Genomic DNA, 18,571 nt, shown 5'->3' with positions numbered 1-18,571 from the left:
CGGTGATGTCACCACGACGCTTGTGCCAGGCCATGTGCACCTTGAGGCCACGTGAAGTGTCGAACGCTCACTTACAGGAGGTCACGGGGCAGACCCAGCAGGTGCCACGGGTCGACTGACTCCACACTCACACACACAGCTTAGTACACGGTACGCATATCCACGTGTTAATCCTCCATTAATGTCGCGTGAATTCCTGTGGCGCTATGAACCGGCTTGGCGCAGAGGCGGCGGCGACGTGAACGTCACGTGGCCAAAACCCATCCCTGGAGCGGCGCTCCGCACTGCGTGTGAACGTTGAACTTCTTTCGCACCGTACGAGAGCCAACGGTGCTAACAACAACAATAACAACGAGTCAGTGCGTGCTGAAACCTACAATTCCACAGCCTCCCGCTCTCAACACACGCCCCTGGCAACGCTGCAGCCACGCAAGCTCAAAACCCCACAAGCCACAACTCCACAACCCCACAACTCCACAACCCCACAACTCCACAACCCCACAACCTCACAACCCCACAACCTCACAACCCCACAACCTCACAACTCCACAACCCCACAACTCCACAACCCCACAACCTCACAACCCCACAACCCCACAACCTCACAACTCCACAACCTCACAACCCCACAACCCCACAACCCCACAACCTCACAACTCCACAACTCCACAACCCCACAACCTCACAACTCCACAACCCCACAACCTCACAACCCCACAAACCCACAACCTCACAACCCACAACCCCACAACATCACAACCCCAGAACTCACAACTCCACAACCTCACAACTCCACAATCCCACAACCCACAACCCCACAACTCCACAACCTCCAACCCCACAACCCCACAACCCCACAGCCGTGCTCGCGTGCGCTGTGAGTCGAGGTGCCGCGAGGTCTCCGCGTGCCACACCGCCCAGTAGCGGAGCGAGCGGGGGTGGGGGGGGGCAAGCGAGTGCCTTGACCCCCGCCCCCCCTGGTGGCCAAAGCTACGAGTTGCCCCCCCCCCCCTTGACAACCACCGTGGTCTAAAATAATAAAACTTATTTATAACGCGGTTTACATTTAGATTTTTTATGAAAATGGTTTGAATTACGTTCCACGTTTCAATTAGATTTAATGAGAGCGGTAACGCGATCTTGCAAAGGGCTACTACGCCCCAGAACAGCGTTAAATGTTCGAGACCGTGAGCGCAACGACGATGTGAGTAGGGCAAGAGGAGGTCGCGATAGAGAAATCGCCTCCAGGTGCGAACGTGAAGAGACAAACACAATACTGGGGCCCCACGTGACCGATTGACGCACCCCCTGAGCTGATAATGTAGCTACTACGCCACTGATAATGTAGTTACTACACCATTGATAATGTAGTTACTACACCACTGATAATGTAGTTACTACACCATTGATAATATAGTTACTACACCACTGATAATGTAGTTACTACGCCACTGATAATGTAGTTACTACGTCACTGATAATGTAGTTACTATGCCACTGATAATGTAGTTACTACACCTCTGATAATGTAGTCACTACACCACTGATAATGTAGTTACTACGCCACTGATAATGTAGTTACTACGTCACTGATAATGTAGCTACTACACCACTGATAATGTAGTTACTACGCCACTGATAATGTAGTTACTACGTCACTGATAATGTAGCTACTACGTCACTGCTAATGTAGCTACTACACCACTGATAATGTAGTTACTACGCCACTGATAATGTAGTTACTACACCACTGATAATGTAGTTACTACGTCACTGATAATGTGGTTACTACGCCACTGATAATGTAGTTACTACACCACTGATAATGTAGTTACTACACCACTGATAATGTAGTTACTACGTCACTGATAATGTAGTTACTACATCACTGATAATGTAGCTACTACGTCACTGATAATGTAGCTACTACGCCACTGATAATGTATCTACTACGCCACTGATAATGTAGTTACTACGCCACTGATAATGTAGTTACTACACCACTGATAATGTAGCAACTACGCCACTGACAATGTAGTTACTACGTCACTGATAATGTAGTTACTACGCCACTGATAATGTAGTTACTACGCCACTGATAATGTAGCTACTACACCACTGATAATGTAGCTACTACGCCACTGATAATGTAGCTACTACGCCACTGATAATGTAGTTACTACGCCACTGATAACTTAGTTACTACGCCACTGATAATGTAGCTACTACACCACTGATAATGTAGTCAGTACGCCACTGATAATGTAGCTACTACGCCACTGATAATGTAGTTACTACGCCACTGGTAATGTAGCTACTACACCACTGATAATGTAGTCACTACACCACTAATAATGTAGTTACTACGCCACAGATAATGTAGTCACTACGCCACTGGTAATGTAGTCACTACGCCACTGATAATGTAGTCACTACACCACTAATAATGTAGTTACTACGCCACTGATAATGTAGCTACTACACCACTGCTAATGTAGATACTACGCCACAGATAATGTAGTCACTACGCCACTAATAATGTAGTTACTACGCCACTGATAATGTAGCTAATACACCACTGATAATGTAGTTACTACGCCACTGATAATGTAGCTACTACACCACTAATAATGTAGTCACTACACCACTGATAATGTAGTCACTATACCACTAATAATGTAGTTACTACGCCACTGATAATGTAGCTACTACACCACTGATAATGTAGCTACTACGCCACTGATAATGTAGCTACTACGCAACAGATAATGTAGTTACTACGTCACTGATAATGTAGTTACTACGCCACTGATGATGTAGTTACTACACCACTGATAATGTAGCTACAACACCTCTGATAATGCAGTTACTACACCACTAATAATGTAGCTACTACACCACTGATAATGTAGTTACTACGCCACTGATAATGTAGTTACTACACCACTGATAATGTAGTTACTACACCACTGATAATGTAGCTACTACACCACTGATAATGTAGTTACTACGCCACTGATAATGTAGTTACTACACCACTGATAATGTAGCTACTACGTCACTGATAATGTAGTTACTACGCCACTGATAATGTAGCTACTACACCACTGCTAATGTAGATACTACGCCACAGATAATGTAGTCACTACGCCACTAATAATGTAGTTACTACGCCACTGATAATGTAGCTAATACACCACTGATAATGTAGTTACTACGCCACTGATAATGTAGCTACTACACCACTAATAATGTAGTCACTACACCACTGATAATGTAGTCACTATACCACTAATAATGTAGTTACTACGCCACTGATAATGTAGCTACTACACCACTGATAATGTAGCTACTACGCCACTGATAATGTAGCTACTACGCAACAGATAATGTAGTTACTACGTCACTGATAATGTAGTTACTACGACACTGATGATGTAGTTACTACACCACTGATAATGTAGCTACAACACCTCTGATAATGCAGTTACTACACCACTAATAATGTAGCTACTACACCACTGATAATGTAGTTACTACGCCACTGATAATGTAGTTACTACACCACTGATAATGTAGTTACTACACCACTGATAATGTAGCTACTACACCACTGATAATGTAGTTACTACGCCACTGATAATGTAGTTACTACACCACTGATAATGTAGCTACTACGTCACTGATAATGTAGTTACTACGCCACTGATAATGTAGCTACTAAACCACTGATAATGTAGTTACTACACCACTGATAATGTAGTTACTACGTCACTGATAATGTAGTTACTACGCCACTGATAATGTAGCTACTACACCACTAATAATGTAGTCACTACACCACTGATAATGTAGTCACTATACCACTAATAATGTAGTTACTACGCCACTGATAATGTAGCTACTACACCACTGATAATGTAGCTACTACGCCACTGATAATGTAGCTACTACGCAACAGATAATGTAGTTACTACGTCACTGATAATGTAGTTACTACGCCACTGATGATGTAGTTACTACACCACTGATAATGTAGCTACAACACCTCTGATAATGCAGTTACTACACCACTAATAATGTAGCTACTACACCACTGATAATGTAGTTACTACGCCACTGATAATGTAGTTAATACACCACTGATAATGTAGTTACTACGCCACTGATAATGTAGCTACTACACCACTAATAATGTAATCACTACACCACTGATAATGTAGTCACTATACCACTAATAATGTAGTTACTACGCCACTGATAATGTAGCTACTACACCACTGATAATGTAGCTACTACGCCACTGATAATGTAGCTACTACGCAACAGATAATGTAGTTACTACGTCACTGATAATGTAGTTACTACGCCACTGATGATGTAGTTACTACACCACTGATAATGTAGCTACAACACCTCTGATAATGCAGTTACTACACCACTAATAATGTAGCTACTACACCACTGATAATGTAGTTACTACGCCACTGATAATGTAGTTACTACACCACTGATAATGTAGTTACTACACCACTGATAATGTAGCTACTACACCACTGATAATGTAGTTACTACGCCACTGATAATGTAGTTACTACACCACTGATAATGTAGCTACTACGTCACTGATAATGTAGTTACTACGCCACTGATAATGTAGCTACTAAACCACTGATAATGTAGTTACTACACCACTGATAATGTAGTTACTACGTCACTGATAATGTAGTTACTACGCCACTGATAATGTAGCTACTACACCACTAATAATGTAGTCACTACACCACTGATAATGTAGTCACTATACCACTAATAATGTAGTTACTACGCCACTGATAATGTAGCTACTACACCACTGATAATGTAGCTACTACGCCACTGATAATGTAGCTACTACGCAACAGATAATGTAGTTACTACGTCACTGATAATGTAGTTACTACGCCACTGATGATGTAGTTACTACACCACTGATAATGTAGCTACAACACCTCTGATAATGCAGTTACTACACCACTAATAATGTAGCTACTACACCACTGATAATGTAGTTACTACGCCACTGATAATGTAGTTACTACACCACTGATAATGTAGTTACTACACCACTGATAATGTAGCTACTACACCACTGATAATGTAGTTACTACGCCACTGATAATGTAGTTACTACACCACTGATAATGTAGCTACTACGTCACTGATAATGTAGTTACTACGCCACTGATAATGTAGCTACTAAACCACTGATAATGTAGTTACTACACCACTGATAATGTAGTTACTACGTCACTGATAATGTAGCTACTACGCCACTGAAAATGTAGTTACTACGCCACTGATAATGTAGTCACTACACCACTGATAATGTAGTCACTACACCACTGATAATGTAGCTACTACACCACTGATAATGTAGCTACTACGCCACTGAAAATGTAGTTACTACGCCACTGATAATGTAGTCACTACACCACTGATAATGTAGTCACTACGCCACTGATAATGTAGCTACTACACCACTGATAATGTAGCTACTACGTCACTGATAATGTAGTTACCACACCACTGATAATGTAGTTACTACGCCACTGATAATGTAGTTACTACACCATTGATAATGTAGTTACTACACCACTTATAATGTAGTTACTACGCCACTGATAATGTAGTTACTATGCCACTGATAATGTAGTTACTACGCCACTGATAATGTAGTTACTACGCCACTGATAATGTAGTTACTACGCCACTGATAATGTAGTTACTACGCCACTGATAATGTAGTCACTACACCACTGATAATGTAGTTACTACGCCACTGATAATGTAGTTAGTACGCCACTGAAAATGTAGTTACTACGCCACTGATAATGTAGTTAGTACGCCACTGATAATGTAGTTACTACGCCACTGATAATGTAGTTACTCCGCCACTGATAATGTAGATACTCCGCTACTGATAATGTAGTTACTCCGCCACTGATAATGTAGTTACTCCGCCACTGATAATGTAGCTACTACGCCACTGATAATGTAGTTACTACGCCACTGATAATGTAGTTACTACACCACTGATAATGTCGTTACTACACCACTGATAATGTAGTAACTACGCCACTGATAATGTAGTTACTACGCCACTGATAATGTAGTCACTACACCACTGATAATGTAGTAACTACGCCACTGATAATGTAGTTACTACGCCACTGATAATGTAGTTACTACGCCACTGATAATGTAGTTACTACTCCACTGATAATGTAGTTACTCCGCCACTGATAATGTAGTCACTACGCCACTGATAATGTAGTTAGTACGCCACTGATAATGTAGTTACTACACCACTGATAATGTAGTTAGTACGCCACTGATAATGTAGTTAGTACACCACTGATAATGTAGTTACTCCGCCACTGATAATGTAGTTAGTACGCCACTGATAATGTAGTTAGTACGCCACTGATAATGTAGTTAGTACGCCACTGATAATGTAGTTAGTACGCCACTGATAATGTAGTTAGTACGCCACTGATAATGTAGTTAGTACGCCACTGATAATGTAGTTAGTACGCCACTGATAATGTAGTTAGTACGCCACTGATAATGTAGTTAGTACGTCACTGATAATGTAGTTAGTACGCCACTGATAATGTAGTTAGTACGCCACTGATAATGTAGTTAGTACGCCACTGATAATGTAGTTAGTACACCACTGATAATGTAGTTAGTACGCCACTGATAACGTAGTTACTCTGCCACTGATAATGTAGTTACTACACCACTGATAATGTAGTTACTACGCCACTGATAATGTAGTTACTACACCACTGATAATGTAGTTACTACGCCACTGATAATGTAGTTAGTACGCCACTGATAATGTAGTTACTACGCCACTCATAATGTAGTTACTACGCCACTGATAATGTAGTTACTATGCCACTGATAATGTAGTCACTACACCACTGATAATGTAGTCACTACACCACTGATAATGTAGTTACTACGTCACTGATAATGTAGTCACTACACCACTGATCATGTAGTCACTACTCCACTGATAATGTAGCTACGACACCACTGATAATGTAGTTAGTACGCCACTGATAATGTAGTTACTACGCCACTGATAATGTAGTTACTACGTCACTGATAATGTAGTCACTACGCCACTGATAATGTAGCTACTACGTCACTGATGATGTAGTTACTACACCACTGATAATGTAGTCACTACACCACTGATAATGTAGTTACTACGCCACTGATAATGTAGTCACTACGCCACTGATGATGTAGTTACTACGCCACTGATGATGTAGTTACTACGCTACTGATAATGTAGTTACTCCACCACTGATAGTGTAGTTACTACACCACTGATAATGTAGTCACTACACCACTGATAATGTAGCTACTACGTCACTGATAATGTAGCTACTACACCACTGATAATGTCGCTACTATTCCACTGATAATGTAGTTACTATGCCACTGATAATGTAGTTACTACACCACTGATAATGTAGTCACTACACCACTGATAATGTAGTTACTACGCCACTGATAATGTAGTCACTACACCACTGATAATGTAGTTACTACGCCACTGATAATGTAGTTACTACGCCACTGATAATGTAGCTACTACACCACTGATAATGTAGTTACTACGTTACTGATAATGTAGCTACTACGTCACTGATAATGTAGTTACTACACCACTGATACTGTAGTCACTACACCACTGATAATGTAGTTTACTACACCACCGATAATGTAGTTACTACGCCACTGATAATGTAGCTACTACACCACTGATAATGTAGTCACTACACCACTGATAATGTAGTTACTACGCCACTGATAATGTAGTCACTACACCACTGATAATGTAGTCACTACACCACCGATAATGTAGTTACTACGCCACTGATAATGTAGTTACTACGCCACTGATAATGTAGCTACTACACCACTGATAATGTAGTCACTACACCACCGATAATGTAGTTACTACGCCACTGATAATGTAGTCACTACACCACTGATAATGTAGTTACTACGCCACTGATAATGTAGTCACTACACCACTGATAATGTAGCTACTACACCACTGATAATGTAGTTTACTACACCACCGATAATGTAGTTACTACGCCACTGATAATGTAGCTACTACACCACTGATAATGTAGTTACTACGCCACTGATAATGTAGTTTACTACCCCACTGATAATGTAGTTACTACACCACTGATAATGTAGTCACTACACCACTGATAATGTAGTCACTACACCACTGATAATGTAGCTACTACACCACTGATAATGTAGTTTACTACACCACCGATAATGTAGTTACTACGCCACTGATAATGTAGCTACTACACCACTGATAATGTAGTTACTACGCCACTGATAATGTAGTTTACTACCCCACTGATAATGTAGTTACTACACCACTGATAATGTAGTCACTACACCACTGATAATGTAGCTACTACGTCACTGGTCACACCTGTACCCCTGCATCCCCCCGCGCCCCTCGTAGACCATCCACACTTTGCAGTGATGACGATCAGGCGACTACCCACGTGCGCGTCTGTGTGCGCCCCGCAATCCGAGTCGCGTGTTCCCCTCTGTAGCCCCACACCCCCTGTGACCTCCACCACCCCCCCCCCCTATACCCACGGGGACCCCCTGTGGACCCCCCCTTGGACCCCCCCCCCGTGGACCCCCCCCCGCGTGGACCCCCCCCCCCCCGCGTGGACCCCCCCCCCACCGCGGGTCCCCGCATCGGGGACTGGAATTGCCCCGGGGGCTCCGCGCGCTCCCCAGGAATGTGCGGCGCGCGGAGGCGAGTCTGGGACAAGACGAGACGCGGAAGGGTGTGAGTGTGTGCACGTGTGTGTGTACCTGTGTGCACGTGTGTGCGTGTGAGTGTGTGCACGTGTGTGTGTACCTGTGTGCACGTGTGTGCGTGTGAGTGTGTGCACGTGTGTGTGTACCTGTGTGCACGTGTGTGCGTGTGAGTGTGTGCACGTGTGTGTGTACCTGTGTGCACGTGTGTGTGTACCTGTGTGCACGTGTGTGTACCTGTGTGCACGTGTGTGCGTGTGAGTGTGTGCACGTGTGTGTGTACCTGTGTGCACGTGTGTGTGTATCTGTGTGCACGTGTGTGTGTACCTGTGTGCACGTGTGTGCGTGTGAGTGTGTGCACGTGTGTGTGTACCTGTGTGCACGTGTGTGCGTGTGTACACGTGTGTGTGTGTACACGTGTGTGTGTGTGCACGTGTGTGTGTGTGTACACGTGTGTGTGTATGCACCTGTGTGTGTGTGCACGTGTGTGTGCACGTGTGTGTGTACACGTGTGTGTGTGTGTACCTGTGTGTGTGTGCACGTGTGTGTGTACACCTGTGTGTGTGCACGTGTGTGTGTGTACACCTGTGTGTGTGTACCTGTGTGTGTACACCTGTGTGTGTGTGTGTGTGTACACGTGTGTGTGTGCACGTGTGTGTACACGTGTGTGTGTGTACACGTGTGTACACGTGTGTGTGTGTACACGTGTGTGTGTATACACGTGTGTGTGTGTGTACACGTGTGTGTGTGAGTGTGTACACGTGTGTGTGTGTGTACACGTGTGTGTACACGTGTGTGTATGTGTGTACCCGTGTGTGTGTACACGTGTGTGTATGTGTACACCTGTGTGTGCACACGTGTGTGTACACGTGTGTGTGTGTACCTGTGTGTGTGCACACGTGTGTGTGCACACGTGTGTGTGCACACGTGTGTGTGTACACGTGTGTGTGTACACGTGTGTGTATGTGTACACCTGTGTGTGTGTACACGTGTGTGTGTACACGTGTGTGTGTGCACACGTGTGTGTGTGCACACGTGTGTGTGTGCACACGTGTGTGTGTGTACACGTGTGTGTGAGTGTACACGTGTGTGTACACGTGTGTGAGTGTGTACACGTGTGAGTGTGTACACGTGAGAGTGTGTACACGTGTGAGTGTGTACACGTGTGAGTGTGTACACGTGTGAGTGTGTACACGTGTGTGTGTACACGTGTGTGTGTGCACACGTGTGTGTGTGCACACGTGTGTGTGTGCACACGTGTGTGTGTGTACACGTGTGTGTGAGTGTACACGTGTGTGTACACGTGTGTGAGTGTGTACACGTGTGAGTGTGTACACGTGAGAGTGTGTACACGTGTGAGTGTGTACACGTGTGAGTGTGTACACGTGTGAGTGTGTACACGTGTGTGCGTATCCCCCGTATAGCCTTTTAACAAACTATTGCGTCAAGTGCTGTTAGCGAGCACCTATGGAGCCCGGAACCGTACACGAGGGGGTGAGTGGTCAGCCTCACGCCCGACCGCCTTTGTCTTCCTGGTGACGATGATTACACATCTCACCAGGTTACACACACACACATACACACAGTACGTACATGAGTACACGCAATTACCCACATCACCACAGCAACACAAATACACACACGTCTACACAAATACACACACGGCTATGGTTGGGTACACAAACAGTTACACACACACAGTTTCACGCAGGCATGGGCAAAACAGGAACACAAAGACTGTACGGTTACACATGGACACACACACACACAATGGGGAAGCAAAGACAAAGGTCCTCCATACAGCCTCTAACAGACATTTAGGGCAAGTGCCGTTAGCGAGCACCACCTCTGAAGGGGGTTGGGTGGCCAGGACCACGCCCGACCGCCTTTGTCTCCCCAGTGGCGATGTTTACACACCGCACCAGGTACTCATTTGAGGCTGAGTCGACCTAGGGGAGGCCCAGGAATGGTTCAGAATAATCGAACTCAGGTGGCCGGGTTCGTAGCGCAGTGCGCTAAACGTTGCACTATCGCTCCCCCCCCCCACACACTGGCACACACGCACACACACGCACACACACACACGGGTACACACACACACGCACACACACGGGTACACACACACGCACACACACACACACGGGTACACACACACGCACACACACGGGTACACACACACGCACACACACACGGGTACACACACACGCACACACACGGGTACACACACACGCACACACACGGGTACACACACACGCATACACACACGGGTACACACACACGCACACACACGCACACACACGGGTACACACACACGCACACACACGCACACACACGGGTACACACACACGCACACACACACGGGTACACACACACGCACACACACGGGTACACACACACGCACACACACACGGGTACACAAACACGCATACACAGACGGGTACACACACACACGCACACACACACGGGTACACACACACGCACACACACGGGTACACACACACGCACACACACGGGTACACACACACGCATACACAGACGGGTACACACACACGCATACACACACGGGTACACACACACGCATACACAGACGGGTACACACACACGCACACACACGGGTACACACACACGCACACACACGGGTACACACACACGCATACACACACGGGTACACACACACGCACACACACGCACACACACGGGTACACACACACGCATACACACACGGGTACACACACACGCACACACACGGGTACACACACACGCATACACAGACGGGTACACACACACGCACACACACGGGTACACACACACACGCACACACACGGGTACACACACACGCACACACACGGGTACACACACACGCACACACACGGGTACACACACACACGCACACACACGGGTACACACACACACGCACACACACGGGTACACACACACGCATACACAGACGGGTACACACACGCAAGGTATATTCGCTGTAAATGCAGACATTCCTACACACAGCAGCAGACAGGCACACACGCACACACGCACACACACATGCCCACAAGGCAGCACAGAGACACAGACATACAGACACACACACACAGGCACATGTCTCAGCATGCACACATACAGGCGCACACACACACAGACATACACACACAGGCAGAGATACACATACAGACGCACACACACACAGACATACACACAGGCAGAGAAACACACTTACAGACGACCACCGTTCACCACTCAGTGGCGGTGACGTTACCACGGCGCTTGTGCCAGGCTAGGTGCACGAACCTATAGGCACGTACATGAACACATGCACACACATAGCTACTAACACACCGACCCCCCGTATAATCTTAACGGACTTGTGGGACAAGCGCTGTTAAAGGGCACCTATGAAGGCCGGCACGGCACACGAGGGGTGATGTGGCCATCATTACCCCCGGCCGCCTTTGTCTCCCCAGTGGCGATGTTTACACATACACAACAACAACAACGCAAATTCGCCACTAAGTGGCGGTGACGTCACCACGACGCCTGTGCCAGGCTAGGTGCACGTCGAGGCCACGTGAAGTGTCGAACGCCCGCTGGCAGGAGGTCACGGGGGCAGACCCAGCAGGTGCCACGGGTCGACTGACTGAGATGACCGAGATTATATATACACATCATACACACAGATGTGCACACACACACACACGCACGTGTAAACACAACCACACACTGGCAGACACATGCACGGTCAACACATGCACACATATGTGCAAAGAAAAGCACACACACGTATAGCCACAGGAACAACCACAGACACATGCAGATCCCCCATATAGTCTTTAACAGACTGTTGGGGCAAGTGCTGTTAGCGAGCACCTATCAAGGCCGACAGGGCACACGAGGGGGTGGGTGGACAACACCACGTCTCATGAGTGGCGATGTTTACACATCGGACCAGGTACTCATTTGGGGCTGAGTCGACCTAGGGGAGGCTCAGGATCGGTTCAGATAATCGCCACCGGTGTTGGCCGTGAGCGGGAATCGCCGAGTTCGTAACGCAGCGCGCTAGCCGCTACACACTCTGAGACACACATGTAGACATACATGTAGACACTCACCGAGACACACACATCTACACACACACACACCTACACACACCTAGACACACACACACAGACACACACCTACACACACACACCTAGACACACACCTACACACACACACCTAGACACACACACACCTAGACACACACACACCTAGACACACACCTACACACACACACCTACACACACTTAGACACACACCTAGACATACACTTACACACACACACCTAGACACACACACACCTAGACACACACCTAGACACACACCTACACACACACCTAGACACACACCTACACACACCTACACACACACACCTAGACACACACCTACACACACCTACACACACACACCTAGACACACACCTACACACACACACCTACACACACCTAGACACACACCTAGACACACACCTACACACACACACCTAGACACACACAAACCTACACACACACACTCACCTAGACACACACACACACACCTACACACACCTAGACACACACATACACACCTAGACACACACCTAGACACACACAGACACACACACACCTACACACACCTAGACACACACACACACACACAGACACACACCTAGACACACACATACACACACACACCTACACACACCTAGATACACACATACTGCTACACACACACACCTACACACACCTAGACACACACCTAGACACACACACACACCTACACACACACACACCTACACACACACACCTACACACACCAATATCTGTGCGCGCGAGCGTTTCCGACAGAAGCGGTTACGCGACGCGCGGTCCTGCGGAGGAGAATTGTGGGGGGGGGGGGCAGTCAGTGCCGCTGTAAACACGAGAACGGTGTTCGGGGTACGAGAGCCCCCCCCCCTCTTCCCCTCCACCGCCCCCCATCCCCAAACTCCCGCTACCGCCAGCAACTCACCCTCGTCCAGCAGGCGCTCGAGGTGCGTGAATATCCCGCAGAAGTTGGGCAGACTCGCCATGAGCTTCTTGTCGTTGATGAGCTGCATGAGGTAGTCGGGGCTGGCCCGGGGCTTCTCACGCGCCGTGTGCTGCTCCATGTCCCTCACCATGCTCGGCGCGTCGCACGCCCGCCCCGTCTCCTCCTCCTCGTCTCCTCCTGCGCGCTGCGCTCTCCTCCGGCTCTCCTGGTCTCGCCTCTCTTCCCCCCTCCCCTCCCCGCTGTACACTGCCTCCTCCTCCTCCTTCCTCCCTCTCTACGCGGCGTCTCTCTTTCTCTCCGCTCCGACCTCTCGCGGTGTCGCCTCTCTCTCGCTCGCTCGCTCTCTCGGCTCGCGTCCGCGCGCCTCTCTCCGACAATTCCTCCACGACCACGACCGCCGCAGCCGCAGCAGCCACGCGTCGCTCCTCTCGCTGTTTCCACGACCTCCGTGCGTTGCTTCTCCTCCAGTGCACGGCGCCTCTGCTGTTGCTGCTGCTCCTGCTACTCGCTCCCCCGTGTGTCCCTCCTCCTCTTCTGTAGCTCAAAGCGACTCTCGCTCTGTCTGTCTGTCTCCTCCCTCCTCCTCCTCCTCCCTCCCTCCCCCCCCGTGTGTCACTCCTCCGCGATGTGCCCCTGTGCGTCTCTCTCTCTCTTGTGTGTGTCTGTGTGTGTCCCTCCTCCTACTCCTCTCTGGCTCTCTGCCTGTGTCTCTGTCTCTCTGTGTCTCTCTGTGTCTCTCAGTGTCTCTCAGTGTCTCTCTCAGTGTCTCTCTCAGTGTCTCTCTCTGTGTCTCTCTGTGTCTCTCTCGGTGTGTCTCTCGGTGTCTCTCTCTGTTCTCTCTCTGTGTCTCTCTCGGTGTGTCTCTCTCGGTGTCTCTCTCGGTGTGTCTCTCTCGGTGTGTCTCTCGGTGTCTCTCTCTCGGTGTGTCTCTCGGTGTCTCTCTCGGTGTCTCTCTCAGCGTGTCTCTCTCTCTCTCTCTCTGTGTCTCTCTCTGTGTCTCTCTCTGTGTCTCTCTCGGTGTGTCTCTCTCGGTGTCTCTCTCGGTGTGTCTCTCTCGGTGTGTCTCTCTCGGTGTCTCTCTCTCGGTGTGTCTCTCGGTGTCTCTCTCGGTGTCTCTCTCAGTGTGTCTCTCTCTCTCTGTGTCTCTCTCTGTGTCTCTCTCTGTGTCTCTCTCTGTGTCTCTCTCTGTGTCTCTCTCGGTGTCTCCCCTCCTCCCCCACCGCTCTTCCCTTCCCCGGCGTTCTCACAAACTTGGCTCTCGATTTTAGTCCGGAGCGCGGCGCGCACTGCGCATGCGCGCGCGCTGCTCGGTCACACAGCAGCGCAGTGAGAGCGAGGGCGCGTGCGCAGAGAGAGAGGAGGGGGGGGAGAGGGGGGGGAGATGGGGAGAGGGGGGGGAGAGGGGGGGGGGAGAGATGGGGAGAGGGGGGGGAGAGAGAGATGGGGAGAGAGAGATGGGGAGAGGGGGGGGAGAGAGAGATGGGGAGAGGGGGGGGGGAGAGAGAGGGGGGGAGAGAGAGGGGGGGAGAGAGAGGGGGGATAGAGAGATGGGGAGAGAGAGGGGGGGGGGAGAGATGGGGAGAGAGAGATGGGGAGAGAGAGGGGGGATAGAGAGATGGGGAGAGAGAGGGGGGATAGAGAGATGGGGAGAGAGGGGGGGGGGAGAGGGGGGGGGGAGAGAGATGGGGAGAGAGAGATGGGGAGAGAGAGTGGGGATAGAGAGATGGGGAGAGAGAGGGGGGGGGGAGAGAGATGGGGAGAGAGAGGGGGGGGGGGGGAGATGAGGAGAGAGGGGGAGGGAGAAAGGGGAAAGAGGGGGGAGAGAGGGGGATAGAGAGATGGGGAGAGAGAGGGGGGGGGGGGAGAGAGATGGGGAGAGAGAGATGGGGAGAGAGAGGGGGGATAGAGAGATGGGGAGAGAGGGGGGGGGGAAGGAGAGAGAGATGGAGAGAGAGAGAGATGGGGAGAGGGGAGAGGGAGAGGGGGGGATAGAGAGATGGAGAGAGATGAGGAGAGGGGGGTGGAGATGGGGAGAGAGATGGGGATAGAGCTGAGAGAGAGTGGGAGATATCCGTGGAGAGGGAGAGAGGGGAGAGAGATGCAGGCAGAGCGAGAGGGGCTAGTGGAGAGACAATTTGTCGAGAGAGCGAGGGGCTAGAGAGAGAGAGCGAGTGTAGAGTGTGCAGGGCGCGAAGGGAGAGTGAGTAGAGGCAGGGAGCGCTGATGGTCAATGAGTAGATTGGAAGGACAGAGGCAAGCAGAGAGAGATTGAGAGAAAGAGTGAGAGGAGGAACGGCGGAGAGCGGGGGGGGGGATGATAGAGGAGGCAGAGAAAGAGGAGAGAGGGGGGGGGATGATAGAGGAGGCAGAGAGAGAGAGGAGAGAGAGAGGGGGGGTGGAGGCCCTGGCGGAGAGTGACAGCCCAAGATGAATGAGCACCCAGGGAATTGCGGGCCCCTTCCCCCGTGCACCTTTGTCTCGCGTCCGCGTCCGCGCGCGTTCCACTCATTCATATGTAGATGCCCGTGGCTTGTGGCCGAGCGGGGGGGGGCGGTGGTGTTGCTTCAATCTTGATGAGAGCGTAGGGCTGAATGTATATCAGCCTCGGCGGGGGTGGGGGTGGGTGGGGGGGTTCCGTAGCCAGGGAAATAGCCGCGACTAAGCCAAGGCGCCCACACGGAGACCCCCCCCCCCCTGACACCCCCCACCCCCCTCGACCCCCCCCCCCTCCTCCCCCCCGACGTAACCCCCACCACCACCTCCCCCTTGCCCACTCCTCCTCCTCTTCGCTCTCTCACACCTCCCCGAGATGTTTGACCATACTTCACCACGCCGGTTCAGTGCGGGTTGCATTGTAAGTGGGGGCGTAGAAGTGCAGTACAACGGCGGAGCTTGCTGCCCTGCCCTCTGCTGCTCGACACGTAACCTCGCAGCAGCAGCCGCAGCCTATAGCACCTGTTCAACGCCTGCTTCGCTTCCGAGATGCGGGGAGGCCCGGGTGTCGTTGGGGGAGATGTGTCCAGTGATCGCGGGAGTGGTGGTGGTGGTGATTGCAATCAACGGTGATCGTGACCGTGGCTCTGTGGCCGTGCGGACAGTTCTGCAGGAGCTAAGGCGCAGCCCCTGCAATAGACGGAGCGAGAGAGAGAGAGAGGGAGGGACACGCTGGCGGGACTTTTACGAAGAGCGCTGGGAGTTCCCACACTTCACCACACACACACCACGTGACCGGGCAATTGACTGTGGTGGACCGAGGTGGGGGGTGAAGGAGTGGGGGACGTGAGGGGGAGAGTGGGGGGAGTGTGGGGGGGGGACGAGGGGGAGAGTGGGGGGAGTGTGGGGGGGGGACGAGGGGGTGGGGGGGAGTGTGGGGGGGGACGAGGGAGAGAGTGGGGGGAGTGTGGGGGGGGGACGAGGGGGTGGGGGGGGAGTGTGGGGGGGGGACGAGGGGGTGGGGGGGGAGTGTGGGGGGGGACGAGGGAGAGAGTGGGGGGGGGGACGAGGGGGTGGGGGGGGGCTATTTAAGAAACTTGTCCCATTGTTTGAGTTTCCTTCTCGTATCCGGTCCCTTCGGCTACAGCGTCTCAGATAAAAAAAAATAAGAAATATATTTTAGTTGATGCGTAGCGCTGGAGCGCCTTCGACCCTCGCTGTCGAATTTCGCGGTTCGAATTTTTTTCCAGCGGCCGCGCTGGATAATAGTGCAGGTGCTGTGTGGTATTAACCGCAATAATTATGATGGTGAGTTTAACATGTAGGCATTCGCGAGCAATATCGATAATAAAGGATTTTATTGGAGGGAATAGATCGCGTAAATATAAATACGATGACAATTACGTAGAGTACGTTGAACTTCTTCTGCACCGTAGGTGGCCAGTCACTCCTGAACCGCGTCGCCTGATTCAAGCGCAGTGCACGTTAAAGACCCCGTGACGTCAATTCACAAGCGCTAGGCCACGCGGCACAAGTCAGCTAAAGTGCGAAATGACACCGAATAAATAAGGGGCCGTCCATAAATGACGTCACGCACCTAGGGGAGGGGGGGGGGTCAGACATGTGTGTCGATGTGTGACGAGGGGGCGGGGGTTTGAGAAATGTGACGTCACATCAAAATGCGCAACTTTAAATAAATATAGACAACACCTTCTACTTAATTAAATAGACTTTTTAATACATGTTATCTCCTACAACATCAGAGTGCAGCGCCACATTAAATACGCACTACAATGACAATAGTTTAAAGCGATTTGAAGCATGTTTTATTTGTTTGGGGGGGGGGGGGCAGAGCTTTGTGACGTCATATTTGAGGGGGGGGGGTCTGACTTTTTGTGACGTCGTGTGATGAAGGGGGGGGTCAAACATCGTCAAAAATCGCGTGACGTCATTTATGGACGGCCCCTAACTCCATTGGGGATCGCAAACAACAACAGCAGCAGCAGCAATCATCGCCTCCTCCCCAAGATACAACGCCTTGATCGGCACCCTCCTGCAAACGAGTCTTGAGACTCGGTGAGGCTTCGCTGGGCAAACCGAATCAGAGCATTGGCACTGCAGGAGGAATCCGATGAGCTATGAAGCACTTTGTTCCCACAGATGTCCAGCTAGGGGCGGGTCCAGGAGGTGTCAACAACAAACGATGCGACAAGACGATAGGCGTGCAAATTAT

At 49.8% G+C, this 18,571-nt stretch overlaps 1 protein-coding gene across 4 annotated transcripts in view; it reads right to left on the bottom strand.

The window, feature by feature from the left end:
- Window positions 1-14,145, bottom strand: part of QKI (QKI, KH domain containing RNA binding) — a 211,100-nt gene extending 196,955 nt beyond the window's left edge. For all 4 annotated transcript variants that reach the window (XM_078877239.1, XM_078877237.1, XM_078877236.1 and 1 more), the window contains exon 1: window positions 13,885-14,145. In XM_078877239.1, the coding sequence (XP_078733365.1) occupies window positions 13,885-14,035 (151 nt within the window). In that variant the 5' untranslated portion in view covers window positions 14,036-14,145. The remainder of the gene's footprint in view (window positions 1-13,884) is intronic.
- Window positions 14,146-18,571: the final 4,426 nt, after the last annotated feature.

Source organism: Lampetra fluviatilis, chromosome 47 (assembly GCF_964198595.1).
Source record: "Lampetra fluviatilis chromosome 47, kcLamFluv1.1, whole genome shotgun sequence".
Classification (NCBI taxonomy): domain Eukaryota; kingdom Metazoa; phylum Chordata; class Hyperoartia; order Petromyzontiformes; family Petromyzontidae; genus Lampetra; species Lampetra fluviatilis.
This window is presented reverse-complemented; position numbering and strand designations above follow the sequence as displayed.